Source organism: Cyprinus carpio, chromosome A16 (genome assembly GCF_018340385.1).
Source record: "Cyprinus carpio isolate SPL01 chromosome A16, ASM1834038v1, whole genome shotgun sequence".
Classification (NCBI taxonomy): Eukaryota; Metazoa; Chordata; class Actinopteri; order Cypriniformes; family Cyprinidae; genus Cyprinus; species Cyprinus carpio.
In genome coordinates this window covers 21278310-21295531 of record NC_056587.1, presented here as the reverse complement: position 1 = coordinate 21295531, position 17222 = coordinate 21278310, and the positions used below count along the sequence as shown (strand labels likewise).

At 35.3% G+C, this 17222-nt stretch overlaps 1 protein-coding gene and 1 long non-coding RNA gene across 2 annotated transcripts; both read right to left on the bottom strand.

The window, feature by feature from the left end:
• Nucleotides 1–4964: 4964 nt before the first annotated feature.
• Nucleotides 4965–12747, bottom strand: LOC109083964. Its single transcript, XR_002016692.2, has 3 exons — nt 12596–12747; nt 7776–7897; nt 4965–5623 (listed from the first exon to the last, which is right to left on the bottom strand). It is a non-coding gene; the product is annotated as an uncharacterized LOC109083964 (long non-coding RNA).
• A 1409-nt stretch (nt 12748–14156) lies between these two features.
• hmgn2 (high mobility group nucleosomal binding domain 2) lies at nt 14157–17203 on the bottom strand. The gene is made up of 6 exons (XM_019098687.2): nt 16969–17203; nt 15810–15845; nt 15344–15373; nt 15203–15253; nt 14988–15050; nt 14157–14828 (listed from the first exon to the last, which is right to left on the bottom strand). Exons 1-6 carry the CDS (start codon nt 16981–16983, stop codon nt 14793–14795), a joined length of 231 nt encoding a protein of 76 aa, XP_018954232.1. The 5' UTR covers nt 16984–17203; the 3' UTR covers nt 14157–14792.
• Between the last annotated feature and the right edge of the window lie 19 nt (nt 17204–17222).

Below are 17222 nucleotides of genomic sequence, written 5' to 3'. Positions count from 1 at the left end.
CATTTTATCTTAATTTCCTCATGTAACACTCAGTACCATACGGAAGCCAAATAAGAAGAAAAAAGCTTTGGTAAAACATAATTAGGATATAAAAAAAAAGTTGTCAAAATTATTATAAAACGAATTATCACATAAAACGTCAAAATTATGAGATAAAAATTCATAATTACTAGAAAAAGATAAAAAGTCTGAATTATGACACTTTTCATAATTATGAGATAAAATTTAAAAGTTTAAATTGTCATCAAGTCAAAAAGTCATAATTATGAGATAAAATTTTACATTATGACAGTCAATTGTGAGATAAAAAGTTGAAATTATGACATACGAAGTCAGAATTATGACACAAAGTGTTTAAATTATAAGTTCGAATTATGAGATAAAGAGGAAATTATGACATGAAAAGTCCCAAGTCATAATTGAGATAAAAAGTCATAATTATGACAAAAAGTCATAATTATGAGATAAATAGGTTTAAATGATGACATATTCGTAATTATGAAATGAAAAGTTGACATTATGACTTTAAGCCATAATCATGAGATAAAAAAGTCAAAATTATTGCGTACTAAATCAGGATTATGACATAAAAAGTCAAAATTATGAGATACTAAGTAATATTTATGAGATAAGGTAAGTTGTGAATGCTGAGTCAAGTCATAATTGTAACTTTTATCTCTTAATTATGATTTTGTATATCATGGTTTTGACTTCTTATCCCATAATTCAGATTTCCTAAAAAATATATATATATATATTTATGTTGTGGAAATGGGCTTCCATAGTCGTATGCTTCTATGAAATTGCACTGTGAACGAAGCTTTCAGACTTTTACTTAAACATGCTTTGTGTGGTTAAACACATGCTGAAGTGTAAAAACTACTTTTAAAAAGACATCATACAGCATGTACCTAATGCATTATTTTGGGGGCAATTTTATAAGCAAGACTACACTTTTTAAATTTCCTCATATAACACTGAAAGCCTATTTTTGCAAAACAAGGACAGAAAGTTAAACAGTCAAAATTATGATGTAAAATTTCAGAATTATGAATTATGACATGAAATTCACAATTATGAGATTATAAAAATCACAATTATCAGAAAAGGGTCAAATTTAGTCATAAAAAAGATAAAAAAGTTGAATTTAAGACATAAGTCAACACTTTAAAGATAATTTTGACTTCTTATATCTTAGTATGTCATAATTTTGACTTTTATATTATAATTGTGATTTGGTATTTCATAATTTTGATTTTAAATCTCAATTTCGACCAACTTGTAAATAAAAGACATAATTATGATAAAACTCAAAATTATGACATAGTCATAATTATGAGATAAAAAGTTGAAACTGACAAAAAATGAAATAAAAGTCTAAATTAATGCGTAGTCATAATTATGAGATAAAACATCAATAGTGAAAGTTATGACTTGCTATATCATAATTCTGACTTTTTATTTCAGATTTCCCAAGTGAAGTTTTATAGGCAGAAATACAGTATTGTAATATGTGCTTATGAAATAAGAGGTAAACGTTCACGTCGGTTTAAGTCCATGTTTTAAGGATCACTGATTCTGAACTGGTTTTGCTTCAAGACCCAGATTTTAAATTCACAATTCGGCACCAACAATATTTATCCCACTGCTACTGAACCTGTGTTCAGTGCTGTCTGGATCTGTAGAAATACTGATTGGATGCATGAGAACTGTGCAATATTATTACAATTTTAAATAACTTTTTTCATTTTAATACTTAGTAAAGTGTAATTGATTTCTGCGATCAAAGCTGAATTTTCAGCATCATTACTGAAGTCTTCAGTGTCACGTGATCCTTCAGAAATCATTCTAATATGCTGATTTGCTCAAGAAACATTTCTGTTGTGCTGCTTCATATTTTTGTGGAAACCGTGACACATTTTATTTCTCAGGATTCTTTGATGAATAGAAAGTTCAAAAGAACAGCGTTTATTTGAAATATAAATTTTATAAATGTTTTTACTATCACTTTTGAGCAATTTAATGCATCGTTACTGGATAAAAATTAAAAAAAAAAATTGATGGTAGTGTATACGGAAAGTTTTCTTTACTATTTATTTTGCTATCCTAAATATGCACAATTAAATTAGTTGCATTGCACTATTTACATTCAGCTTTATTTTTTTTTCTCTCTGGTCTGCAACCCACTGACCCAGATAGGAAGCAATTATTTTGGACAAATGTGTGAGGTAATGAAAACAACAATGGAAATGAGACATATAATTGAAATTAATTTTATGCTAAATTACATGAACAACAAAAGTAGTCAGTGAATTGACATTTCAGTCCTTCATATTTAAAAGTGTCATTCTTTAATACAAATTATTTATATATACAATATCAGTCTTATAATATTCAAAAGGGTTCCTTCCACCATCAAAACAAACACAAAGGCCTCATATTAAGGTCTATTTCTTTATCCCGTCTCTATTTTTAATCATTTTTATAAAGCAACCACGTGCAATACTCTATCGCCAACGTGATCCCCGTCCCTTTTGTTTCTCCAGTTTGCAGCTTGCAACTGCAACGACATCATGATGCATCACTGGACAGCCAATGAGACAAGAGTGTTGTGGTTCATGTCAAAACTGTCCTAGCAATATTTTTGGCAAATTTGCCCAGAGAGCAGAGCGGGAAGGGAGGAGCTAAAGGTGATATGTGGAACAACACGTGCCATGCAATGCGGTCTCGGTCTGTCACAGGACATCACATCTGCCCAGAGCATCCATGCGAACACTTAAGAACACATAGAGACAGCAATGCTGCATTAACTGCCTGGTAATGGGGAAATAATGGTAGTCAAAGGAAACAAAGTTAAAATGCAGTTAAAATGCACTTCACCACTGAGTTTTAACCAAAATCATGTAGGCAAGTTGAAGTGTATAAATTCTGCACCACCAAATGCAAATGCAAATGTTTTAAAACAGGATGACTGAGCAACAGTTGTAGAGTCAGACTGGTCTGCACGCTCAGCAGAGCTATATTTTGAAAGTCCCACAATTTTTGTGAAAAAAAAAAAAAATTATCTACGATACAACAAAGTATTTTAACATGAAACAATTGCATGCTTCATCTTTATTAAGGACCCAATGCTCAGTCTTTCAACAGCCAACAACATCTTTCATAACTAATCAGCAGAATATAGCATAACCAGCATGCATGCATGCAAATTGCATGACATTTCCAACTTCCTCAGGTCCTTCAATGCTTGACAGACTCAAGATTTCAAGATTTTCGCTTTTACTGTGTTGCCTGCATGGAGAAGACCAAATCAAATTCCTAGTATCTGTATACATGGCGAAATAAAGTTGAATTGAATTTAATTGAATTGAATTTGTGCTTCTGAAACACTTCTGAGTTTAAAGAAGACTATAATAAGGTTCTGATTTGCAGAAAGTAATCTCACTTGTCTTATCGGGTGCCCCAACACTTTGCATTGCTGCTTAATCTGTTACTGAATGTAGGTTTCAGTTATAATATGCAGGATATTAGTGGAATGAAAGGCCAGAAACATACTCTGTGCAAGTACACAAACACTAATGCTTGGCAAACACATTATGAGCACACCGTCCTATTTTTGCACTGCTACTGCGGCAGTTAAAAACCTCAACACTCTGTGGGGTGAAAGATTTTTTTAAATGTCTGCGTCATTAAACCACCACAATAACCTTTGTGCTATGTTGATAATCCGGTCAAAATGACGGGGGTTTTATAAAGTGCTTGTAAATCTCTCATTATGTCATACGGTATTATCACAATATCTTGGATTTAATCTTGCTTTCTTTCAATTAGCACAGGGTTTTTTTTATTTCTTTTTGGGACAGATTGATCTTAGACATGAATGATTTGAGCTCCTGCACCTCAGTGTTTGAGTGAAAAGGGCATTATTTGTGCATACTTTTGGAAATGTTCACTCAAAAATGAGGTGCATGAGCTCAGATCAATAAGCCCTAAGATCAATCTGTCACTAAAAGAAATAAAACCCTGTGCTAATCAAAAGAAAATAAGTCAATAAAAAGATTGAATCCAAGATTTGATAATAATATGGCATAAGGAAAAATGTATGAGCAGTTTTTGACTGGGAACACCACAAGTGTAAAAAGGTGGGAGAAAAAAAAATAAATACAAAAATTTTAGGAAGTCAGTACATTTTAGTGTAATGCAATAACATTTCCTAGCATTTTTGGGAAAAAGAAAACCCTCTTCAGTTCAAAATGACCAGAACAAAACAAACTCATCCCTTTTTGAGAATGCAATGTAATATTAATGGCGCTCAAACACAATTTAAAGCACAATGACATTAAATGAAGCTTGGTAGCTTGAAGCATCAGTGTTCTTATACTTGTATGAGAATGCTTCAGGCCTAAATTGCTTATTTCAGCAGACACACCTCAAATATTTAATTGATGTCTATTGAATTTGGTAAGTGAATCAGACATAAAGCCAGCTGCAGAAGGCTGGTAGACAAATATTGCGTGCAGATCGAGGAAGCCGTTGCCTGAGGCTGTGCCCACTTCCTGTTCAACAGCACGCTTCTGCCGACAGGAAAACATGTCATATGGTTTGTGTAAAACTTGACTCAGCGGGAATGACGTTTTATCAACAGCGATGAGTCAGATGAACTTCACAACGCTCTTCTAAATCTTCTTGAGTCACGACTTGATTTCCATTACTTGATCGTGTTCAACATATTCACAGCTTTATTTGATCATTGTGTCTTAAAAATATAACAACATACAGTACATTCAGCATCACCATATAATCACATTATCATAAAAAAAAAGTATTAAACAACATTATGGATTGGTTTCACTAAAACAAACTGCTTCAAACTCATGCAATTGCACACAAAGTCGGCTTTAACATCTAAAGATTTGAGATATTTGTCAACGGGATTTTAGTTAAGTATCTTCTTTTTTGGATCAAGTCACTTTAACATAAGGTCCTCAAATGTTCTTTGTGTAGTAAATTTCCTAAAGTGTCTGACACCGAGTGTAGTATTGTATAGCAGCACCTTAACTATAAGTCCTCAAGGCTTTGATGTTCTCCAATAGCATCTTTTTGGGGGGAAATTGGAGCATTTCACCCTTGTGCATTGGACCTGCTTTCAATAGTTGCTTGGTACATCTCAAACACAGAGGTCCTTCCCTTTAAAAGACATTATGGCTCAGAGTTGCGCTCCGGATTCGCTCATGCATTGGTGGAGCTTGAGTTTTGAGCCTACAGCAACCTATTGACTGACTCTCTGATGCATGTATCAAGTCAACCCTTCCAGATCCCATTGAGAGCTAAACTAAAGCAAGAGAACCCCTAAGCGGAAGTCCTGCGGTGTGTGATCCCTGGAGGTTATAGAAAGGTATTGTGACAGAATCTGAACATCTTCAGTTCGACTTCATCTCCTCCAGATGCCGTCGATCCAGAGCACATATGCACATCTTCACGGGGCGGGTTCATGGCGAACCTTCTCCATCATCTGTTTGGCACTGTAGTAGGACAGGCTGAGGCCCATGATGGCCAGCATCATGGCGATCTGGTTGACCGAGCGGTCGTGAGTTGGGGCCTGAACCTCACCTGCTACCTGCCTCTGCAAAAAAAAAAAAATGAAATCATGGGTTGAATGAAATCATATTTATGGCCAATAAAGTCATGTTCAGACAGCAGGAGAGGAACTGTTTGTAATCAAAAGCATGCAACAGCTAAAAGGGAGTCAATGCCAACATGATAAATAAGAAATCAGAACAAGATTATGACAGCATTTGCCATGATAAGTGGATATAACGGTCAAACAAATGATGCCACACAGGTTTAAATCAATCTCGAGAAGGTGACATTAAGACGGTTTAACAAGTCGCTCTGCAGTTAAAGCAAGTAGGTTTAGACAGGTCTAAGAATAGTAAGATGCTTAAGATTAAAAAGATTAAAGTATACAATCATTAGGCTTAAGAATAAGGATGCACGGTGTTTGTTTTTGGCACAGTTCAAAGAAATGTACACATTTGTATGCAGTGCAAACTTAAAGATTCAGATTTCTGTGAAAATCGTTGTTGAATTGGAAACTAAGCAAAGGTTAACATCGATGAGGATTTGTTGAAACTGCAGGAATGATTTGCAATGTTCTTGCGTGTTATTTAATAAAGACATAAGGTATACAACAATGAATGTAGATACTTGTTGGAAAAAAAAAAAAATCAGCTTTATACTGATAAAAGATACGATAGTTTGAGCAGTTGTGACTATGAAAAAAATTAGTTTAATACACTGAAAAAAAATTGACCACTCAAAAATTGCAAGTTAATTTCACAATTAATTACAAAGAAATGGGAAGCAACACAATTAATTAAATGCGAAATTCTGAGGACTGAAAAGGATTTCTTGTAAAACACTCACATGATTGCTTCATTTACAACTTTTTACAGTGTAGTGTTGATGAACCCCATTTCCAATTTAAATGTTTTAAATTTAAGTCAAAGCAAATTAATCAAGATGCTCGTTTACTACCAATCACCCCTGTGGCTTTCATGCTATTTTTATATTACAAGTCTGAGAAGTACATCCAGCTCATGAGGGATGAATCTAAACCCATGTGTACACAGCCTTCATTCAGCTCTTTACGGTCATTGTTCTTATAATCAGAGTTCAGTCGCTTTTAGCCAGGAGGAATGCAGTGGGCCGCTGAGATCTGGCTTTGGGTGAAAGCCAGACAGGCACCAGTCTGATCTTTCCAACGGACAGATTTACACGTCCACAACTAACATTAAAAGCCATTATGTAGGTGTCACATATGCATGCATTTTAAAGGAGTTATATCATACGTTAGCATTTTATTTTGATGCCATTTTTGGTGAATGCTGAATAAATGTTGTTCAATGCAGAAGAGTTAATGCTGGGGACAAGACATGAGATGGGTTTCCATCACCCCGTTTATATGCACATTTTGAAGTATCGAATCAGAATCGAGTAATGAAACGATGAATTCAGAATAAAAATGCCTTAATTTGCAAAAAAAAAAAAAAGTTTTTACGCTCGCTTGAGCTGGTTTTTGTCTTGTGCGAAAAAGGGATAATGCGAATAATAGAAGATGGAAATGCATTTTGCGAATAATTTTCTCCAAGCGCATCAAAAAAAGTAATGTGACTTTGCGCTATGGGACAGTAAATCATGACTAACCAGCGGACCGATCTCATTCCACAGCATCTAAAATGTTATATGGTCATTCTGAGCAAAGTCTGACATCAAAGTATTTCTGTATAATTGCCTCCCAGAACGACTGTGTTCCCAAACAGCAGCATCCACCTCCGAAAGCAATGACCGCATTCATTGTGTTTCGTCTGCTCGTTCTGAGGTGCAAGTCATTTATTATATAGGAAAATTATTATTTTCAGTAGCTTCTCCTACTTTTCTTAGTGATGTATAGTGGTAGTTTATCAGGAAGTGATGATTTTGTTCTCTTTGACTCGGTGGATGGAAATGGTGCTTGTTCGGGTTGGAAACCCGGCTATTGTTGAAACTTAGTTTAAAAAAAAAAAAAAAAAAAAAAAGCAGTTTTTCACTTGGAAGGAAGTTGTGTTCTGAAAGCTACAATATGCTGTCATAGTACAATAAATGCTTTTATCTCCAAAGATTGAGGAAAATTTGGTTCCTCATCATATGATCGATAAAAAAAAAAAAAAAAAACTTTTAAAAGTTATTATTATTCACAGATTGAACCAAGTTAAAAGATTTGATCAAATACACACCTGCAGGAGACGGAAGTATCCAGGAGTCAGTCTGCCGAGTCTGATGATCATCGCTGCGATATTTGTGCACGACACGGCTTAAAACAAATCTCCTGTAGGTTGTGTAATGCCAAAGAGTGAACCTGTAGACCAGAGAGCACGAGTCTATTAAACACCCATCCAGAATGCATCGGGAACATAATCAGCGCACCAACCAATGACTTTTTCTGTCATTCTGACTTAAAATTAGATGAATGATAAAACTTCAAAGCTTGAAATTGCCTTTGCGAGGTTCAAAAGAAGGGTTAAAAGAAATCACTATAAGAGTCTGTTTTTTTTCATGAACCAAATATGGCTGATTCAAGAGAAAGGGAATGCTTCTAGCCGTAGGCACAATCCTAAACAAATTTAAGTCCATCTGACTTTGGTTTCAGGGAACCACGTCCGTATGACAGTAATCTGTTGTCTGAAAATACATACTGTGCTAGTTTAAACTGGACCTACTCTGCCCCAAATAAGAAACATCAGTGAAATCATCCAAAGCCTGCATTACTCAGAACAGATCCACAAAACAATGAGCCCAACTCATCAGACTCTCAAACGATTCGGACAGCGTTTTAGACTAATAACCTCAAATTTGGTGCTCTAAAAGTATGATAAGTACTACACTAACCACTTGGAAATTAGTAAGGAGTGAGAAGGCAATGGTAGACACATGTTTGGGATGCATCTACCAACCTTGCTGCAATTGCACGCTTGTTCGGGAAAAGGAAAGACGACCTCGTTAAAGTTGCTCCAAGGCAAAGTCCAAAAACAGCTGGAATGGAAAAACCAGCGGGACCTTCAAAGGTTATCTACATAGAGAAAATACAGCATTTCTAGCAGCCAAAGTTGGTCTTTAAATGCAGAGGACTGACTGCCAGCCAGACTGAGAACAGCATGAGTGCCCAGCGAATGAACAAGCAGCTTAAAGAGGAAGTTTTCTCTGGAGCTCCGCCCTTTTACACAGATTGTCTTGCTCTCTTTCTCTCTCTCTCTCTCTCTTCACCATGCACAGCTGTCAGAATGCATCATGTGCTCTTTGGCTTGCACAGGTACACACCCACTTGGCCAACCACCACAATATTATGGTTTTGAAACCCTATGAACTTGTCAGATATTTAGTATTTTCTCACTTATTTGACCACAAAAATCCAGATAAACAAGAATGTGTTAAATCAGCGTGCATGTGAAGAAAAAAAAAAAAAAAAGCATACAATTTCCATGAGATCGTACAATCCAAATCAGATGCAACATGTTGTCAAGTTTGTTCTCCATTCTCCTGCCTCCAAATGAGGATGGAGTGACCGCATTCACCCATCGTTATGCTTCTACATCTCAGACCACACGGCCATGCACGGTGTTTTCGTTATGTAAGTCTATTCCACTTCACTAGTCTGAATTACCGAATGCATCACTGCAGATTTTCCAAAGAGTGATGTAACCAAAGGTCATCTTATTGCGTAGGGATGACTTTAATTCGGCAGGGGTCTTCAGTAAATGTCCGATTGCATTAATTAGAAATTTTTTTTAACATGTAATAGCATTATGGAAACATAAAATATGCAACAAAGGAACGATGCATGTAAAGCTTGAAAGTCCTTCCTTTCTCGCAATTTAAAAAAAAAATTATGAAAACATGCACTTTTGTGATTTCAGTGGAAGTAGGAAATACCAAAGCCTGTGTAGGGGGCCTTCAAATATTGACGATGGGGAACCTTGCAGTTACAAAGGCTGAGAGAGAGAGTTTCTGTAATTTTTTTTTTTGGAACATGGTGTGGTTGATGGGAAAATATATATTCTCTTCAGTAAAGGAAAAAAAAAAAAAAAAAAAAAAAAAACTTATTTTATTTTTAATTAATCAGTGATATGATTAAAAATGGGAAAGCATTGCAAAACATTAAAAGTGTCATTCAAAAAAAAAAATTCAGAATGGGATGAATTAATCAGACAGACATAAAATCTAGACCATAACAACTGTTTAAACAGCCACAAGGAACATCAATTACTGTCACTTCGCTTTAGATTAGCCTTTCAAACAATCAAACTTTTCTGAGTCATCCTTCAGCATTTCCCAGGTTGTTTTTTAAGTGATTTTAAATCCAAATTCTAAGTGCTCAACTAAAATGATCTGAATCCCTGAGGCTCGTCTTGTTGACACTTGCAACAAAAATCCAGCCATACCTACAAAAAAAAAAAAAAAAAAAAAAAAACACCTGTAAAAAAAACCAAACCGTAGAATCTAAAAAATGTGCAGTAAAACAATGCTCTTACAACTCTTATCTAGAACAAGATCTTTTAACTCTTGAATTTGATTACTGCAAGTACAAGGGTGAATCTCATGAAACCGGTTCAGAACATTCAATCCACAAACCAGAGAAACATAAGAAATCATATTTTAGGGCCAATAAGTTATTTTGCACTGTGACATTTTCATATGTGTATTGTGAGAGTATTAAGAAAAATCACCATTTATACCTAAAACATTTTAAAAAAATTATATATTATATTATATTATATTATATTTAACCACAAAACATTCAGACAACAATGAGTAGTTGGGAAGAAAATGTTTTTAATTGTCATGAAAAAAAAAAAAAGCTCAATGGTTCTTCATGATACTTAAATAGGGCTTTATGGGGCAAAATGAGACTTTTCTGAGATTCACCCATAAAATGAGCAATTTAATTAGTAATTTTTATTAGTTTTTATCTGTAAAAAGGGTTTAAACGGAAAATAATAATAAATAAATAAATAAATAAATAAATAAAAATCAAGCACTGTTGTGTGCCATAAAAGAAACAGAAAGATAATCCTCCGCAAAATAAAATAAATGACAACGACAGTGATACATAAATTCAAATCCAAATAAATCTCCTGTAAAACCCATTGGTTTTACTCACATCCCCCTCTTTCAGTCTTCAACAAAGCCCCTCATTGGAAACCCCCCTCCCCCATCATCCCCGCCCCCATCTTTAGCTCCGCCCTCATGTCTGAAAGGAGTCTGAGGGGTTCCCTCTGTTCTCATACACTGGCGCCAAAGCAGACTTGAGTATCAGTGATGCTGCACATCACTAGGCTACATCATGGCCCAATAGGGCTGACTCCCGGCCAAAAGCATAATTCCCACTCCTCCTAAAGCTTAAGCGCCGCCCACATCCCAACCGCTCACGTTTACGGCATGTGCACAGTTCCTCTGCTTTCTTTAACAATGCACATCGCTGCAGCAGCTCTCAGTGACATCAAAACATTCTGCATCATCTAACATACTCATGATTTGGAGCTACATATTAAACAGTTCATCAGTCATCCACAGTTTAACATGACCAGTAAATGCACATATAACTGTATGAAAGCAGAAACACACATGCACATCTTCTATATGCATGATATGAACACACAAGATCATGTAAAACACATCCTTATTTTAGTTAATATACAAACCTCACTTAAATAACGGAGCATTTATCACAGAAAATGTACTTATTTTCCACTTTATCACCATGCAGCAACACGCCAAAGTTGAAAATTACAATTACAAAATCAGAAACTCTCTACCAGATATCACAAGTTGTCAAAAAGAGACGCATTTAAACACCAGGTGTGACGATGTTTGACCATTTGTGATCAGATCATTCAAAACAGACTTCACTGGTGAAGAGTGAATATTCAGCCTCCTGCAGCTCTGTAGACATGCATATCAAGACTCACCAAACGGCCAACATTCACACTTCTGCATTAATGACAAGAGAGCTTGAAAATGATAATTAAATAAATATGTGGGAGTCGTTTCGTCTCTAATCTGATGCCCAATCAATGGAAATGGCCCGTTTGAGAACACAATGTCCCATGCACCCTAACGTGCCATTGACCTGCATGCATTCAAAAAGTAATAATTGTTCTAATCAAATCAGAGGCTAATGTCATGCAACAGTTTCTGCATAAGCAACTGAACCACTAAATACATGTTCAGACCAACTTTTAAGGCAAAACATGTTGCAAAAATCTGCTTTCCTAAATGCCATAAGAGTCAATTTCATAGAAAATAAAATGACAACACTGACCCGAAACATCTTTCAATGCAAGGCATCTCTACTTATTTTGTCTATAAACAAAGATCTAAATAAATTGTGAAAAAACTATAAAATAGTAGGCCTACCATCAAAACTTAATTTCCAGCAATGTTATTATGAGGCTTTACAATAGTTAACCATCATGCAATATTACAGTTATCACTTTCTTATTTTCCTGCATTTCAGTTATTCAAATCTACATTCAATAAGTTTTTATTTTTGTATTATTACTCAGTTGCAAATGGTAGTCAACTTAGCTTATTTACGCTAAACCTGAAGGAACTGGCCCTGACAAGATCCATAATGGTTTACAACAGTTTGACTAACCTTTTCATATAATTTTAAGAAATTTCAAACTTTCAATTAAAAATAAATAAATAAATAAACAAACAATACCATGTATAATAAACAGACTTATAAAAGTAGGTTTTCCAAATGTTTTAAGTTTAAACAAAGGCAAAGGATGATCTGCCATTTGATTTGACACTTTTGTACAACTTTTGGAACTGCATGAATGAATTCACTCACGAGCTTAATGGTTGCATTTGGTTATGTTTACAACCAGTAGCACCACATATTAATATCAATCATAAAAAAGACGTTTTATAGCCTAAGCGGGGTGGTAGGCTATATAAATCCCAAATGTCGGGGGCGCAGTTTTGCGGTTTTTGCGCAAACATGACAGTCATGGAACTCATTTGAACTCGTGTTGATTTCTGTGTTTCTTACCTGATGCTACGATCCGCCGTGAGGTGAAAGTGCCACAAACCTGAGTGCGCACAATGTTCCTTCACGTTATATATGAAGCCCGGTCCGCCTATAGATTGAACAGGGGGCGGGGCTTCGGCTGAACACGTTGACGCTCTTGACTGTAGGTTTGTTGTTTTTATATTTCAGACGCGTTTGTAACATTGTTGACCGGTCCTTATTGATTCCCTTTCAATAATGAACCACTATGTTGTACTAGATTGTCAATAAAGCGTGATTTACTCATCGTGTTACCATCTCACTTGGTTGGCATGTTAATTTGGATTTTTTTTTTATTTTGTTTGTTTTTTGTTTTTGTTTTTTTTTTATAATCATATTAGTATGGGTGTTTACGCCTCGGTGTGTTTATGGCGTAAAAACTTTCCACGTTTCTCTTTACAGATCTAATGTAGATTTTTAGGCCACAAACCAACTTTTATCAATTCATGTACAATCCCAGATATAGCACGCGTACATCTGCAAGAGGTCTGTTAAACATCGCTTCATCTGGAAAGCATCTGCTGTGTACAAACATCTGATAGACGTCTTTGAGATGTCAGATTCTAAATCATAAACATCTTAAAGGCATTTTTTTAAACATCTATTTGAAATCTGTTAGAAAACGTCACCTATAGACGTATTGCAGATGGATATTAAAAATGTCTTTTAGAGTAGGTCGGCTAAATGTCCATCTAGAAACCAGCTATTATGTTTCAAAACATTTTAAATATGTGTTAAAAAAAAATCATTCATAAACTATCTCAAAACCTTCTCGGGCGTGTTCGCCTCTTACAATATCAAGGACACAATCACTGATATTCACTAAAGGGTCTTAACAAGAAATACTCCTGTTACAACTTTTAAGGATGATAGCCTACTTAGAAAAGTCGTATCTTTATTTATAGGAAAAATATGAGCCAAATTCTTACGCGTTTACAAATGCTACTTTCAGGCTAGTTTTGTGTTGCAACACATACAGAACTGAAATCACACGTTTATCACTTGATTGTTTACAGAACTTTGTAAACATGTATTTTAATGAGGGTCGTCAGCTCAAGGAATCTAGGAATCAATATCATCAGAAAAGATATAAAACAAGGTTTAGACCAAATGTGTTTGACGAATTTAGGTGTTCCTGAGTCTGAAAGGTTTATTTGATCCTACACGATTGATGAAAAACCACGCGGCCGATTTTTGTGAACAAACAGCACCACCTCTCGGACAGTGAATGAATTACAATTGAATCGATTTCGCTCATTTTTTTACGCGGCAGCGACATCTGGCGAGAAACACATGTAACTACAACAACCTGTATGCTTTGTAGCGTTAAACACTATTTTTAAACTGGTTTCATGACACCAAATACGCATTTTTATTTATTAATGTGACTGCCATCGAAGAGCACTTTATTGTGATTTGCTTATATTAGAAAGCATATGTGAATGCTATGAGATGATCACTGGATAATGATATATGTTAAAATATATTAAGCACGCACTAAGTACTCAGTACTATACACACACACACACACACACAAGAATGATTAATTTTTTCTGGACAGTTTATTTATTTTTTTATTCAAAACCATTTAAAACAGCATTTTAAGAGTAATTGAATATCCTTCCACGGTTGCAGAACATAACTTAATAAACAAGACAAGCTAAGAACACACAGCTCTAAAGAAATAGAAGGTTCACATAGTAAATTTACTCAACATTGTTGCCTTATTTACTCTTTTTTTTCCTCTCTCCTAGTGACAATTTCATTGTAATTTCTTTTAAAAAACTAAAAACACAGTATTTGTACGTTTTAAATGCTAACAACATGGTCGAAACCCTTCCGAAAACAGTTTAGAAACACTCTTAAGCTGCCTTTTGAGAATGTTTGGTGTTTAAAAATCCAAAGATAAAACCAAGAAAGGAAGAAAGATAAAGCAATAAAACAAACTTTAGGACAAAATTCTTATGTTTCGCCAACAGATTTAGCCGGGGCAAACTGTTTTGGCAAGATATAGACGGCTTGATTGAAAAAAAACGGGATATGAATGAAATATAGTAACTCCTGTCAAATCAACAAGTCAACTATAAATGTAATTCTTAATATAAAACTTGGTAAAAAATAGTTATTTCAAACTGTACAGTCACCAAGTACATAGAAGGATCAGACACTCGTTAGCTTCTCATTTAGCATCGCCAGCAGCATCAACCTTCTGTGCCTGAAGGAAAGGGATGAAGATTTGGGTGAGCAATTACCAAACCTTACACGCTCCAGTAATTAGTTGCTGTGCTAGAGCAGATAAAGTGAATCAAAAGCAGAAGTAGAAGCACTTGAGGGTCTGATATTTATTGGTGTATTTATGTATGTCTTTTCTAACCTGGTCTGCCTTGGCGTCTCCGTTTTCAGCAGGGTTGCTGCCCTTCTTCCCCTTGGCTGGCTTCTGTGTGACCAACAACAATATACAGGTTTGCATAAATAATAACAGACCCCAAACGTAGCGGTTAACATGTGAACAAGGCTTTTTGTCATCAACGGAACAAATTCAATTACTAAACGATCATATAATATTAATGCAAAGCTGTACATCCTTACCTTGGGGGCGGCTTTTTTGGGCTTTGGTTCTGGTTTAGGAGGAGCTGGTTTCTGTAAATCAATTCAGAGATTAATTAGACTGAGAAAACTTTTGCATTTATAGTTATTTATTTTATAAATAGATCCTAAAACGAAACTTACAGCAGACAACCTCGCGGAGCGTCTTGTTGGCTGCGAAAAATAACACTGAATCAATACCAATCAATGATCTAACCATACAATCAAAATTAGGGAACTTATATAAAATGTATATATTTCACAATTTAAAAAATAATAATAATAATAATAAAAAATGTGTTAATTGTCTATTATAGTGAATATGGCTTGTGTGAATTCATGTAAACATAAACTAAAAAAAAGTCGCTATTCATCAAGCACAAGCAGGATACATTTCTGCTAAAAAAAAAAAAAATTACATAAAATGTTCTTATATCAATTTAATTTAGGTAAACTTTTTTTTTAACACAGAAATATGTTCTGGATGAGTTTCATAAGGCTTGAAACCTGATATAAGCAATAAATATAATACATAAGACAGTAAAATATAAAAAATATATAAATACATAAATATAATAATATTTTTAAAAATCGACATAAATGGACAAACCTCCTCCTTGCCTTTGGCGGCCTTCTCACCATCAATCTGTGAGAGAGAAAAAAAGCGTTTTAGAAATCTAAAATCTATCTATATATGTAAATAAAATAGAAATAAATAAAAACATATTCGTCAAAAAATATAATAAAATCAGACCGTCCTCTGTGACAGTTGCGCGCGTTACGTCATAGACGATAAGCCGCGGTTGTTTTTCATAACGGATGACTTATTTCTGCTGTCTTCCCGCGCATATTCAAATTCAAATCCGGGCTGTCAGTGCGCGCGGGCAAGCCTGCTTCCTTTTGTTTGGCTGCATCGCTCCGCGCCTTTTAAACGACCGAGGGCTGATTCTCAGCGTACAGTCGCTTTGTTTTCCTCACGAAACCACTGTAACTCGCACGAAAGCACATTTGAACGCCGAAATAAGAGGCGAAAATAACATGTACACACACTCCGAGCGCGGATGACTAGTAGAGCACAGTCTCGCGAAGACACAGGTGCTGTAAAGATGGCAGCTTGACGTTTCGAGTAGGCGTCCAGCACATCCACAATGACAGAAGCAGCTCAAGTGACTCGATTTAACCTCAACACACATCACAGCACGTAAAACACACTTTAGGACCGAAAATACACGCGCATATCAAGCCAAATGATAAACCGCGAGCTCTTTTTCTTGTGAACTTCCAGCGCAATCACTCATCTAGGGTGTTAAAATGACAATATCTTACTAATTTTGAAGGTTTATGTTAGTATTAGTAATAAGAGCTCAACCAAACACTCAAGTTCCCTCCTTTTGCATTATCTAGTGATCAGGCGGGTCTCACAGGATGTTACCGATTTTTTTTTACTCGAATAATTATCGAAATATTAATACACGTTTACGGGTTACAGTATCTTAAAACGCCCGTGTGATTTTATTTTCAGTTAAAAGTCGTTTTTTTTTTCGCTCATGTTGTCGTCAGAGCGCGGTAAGATTGACAGTCCGCCTGACAGTGAATGTGTAAAATCGACTGTCCGCCATTAAAACAAAAAAAACAAAAACAACCACACGATCGCAGGCGATAACAGCAACAAAAAATGTACAAAAAAATAAATAAATACACACGCATATGTACAAATACCAAAAGTAGTGATTTTCTCAGAAATAAAAAATATCGCAGTGCGCCCTTACCTTTCTTTTGGGCATCCTGACTGCAGAAAAACGCCGAAAAAATGTCAAAAAATCTGAATAATTGTGTAAATATTGTGTTCGTGAGCAGCGGCACCCCTGCACACCTCACAGCGTCTCACGTAAAATACAATAACGGCTGTATATGTTTTATTAAGTTTTTATATTGGAATTTAAGATAGAAACCGGTTTAAACCAGATTTTGCATATCCCGTGCAGCGATTGGCTGCGAGAGTGATCACGTATCGCTGGGCGTC

Bases quoted from the DNA above. Each gene is read 5' to 3' on its own strand.
- hmgn2 (XM_019098687.2), bottom strand. The intron at 15,374-15,809 runs GTTTGTCCATTT...TATTTTTCGCAG, and splicing joins CCGCCAAAGGCAAGGAGGAG to CCAACAAGACGCTCCGCGAG. The intron at 15,051-15,202 runs GTAAGGATGTAC...TTGGTCACACAG, and splicing joins CCAAAAAAGCCGCCCCCAAG to AAGCCAGCCAAGGGGAAGAA.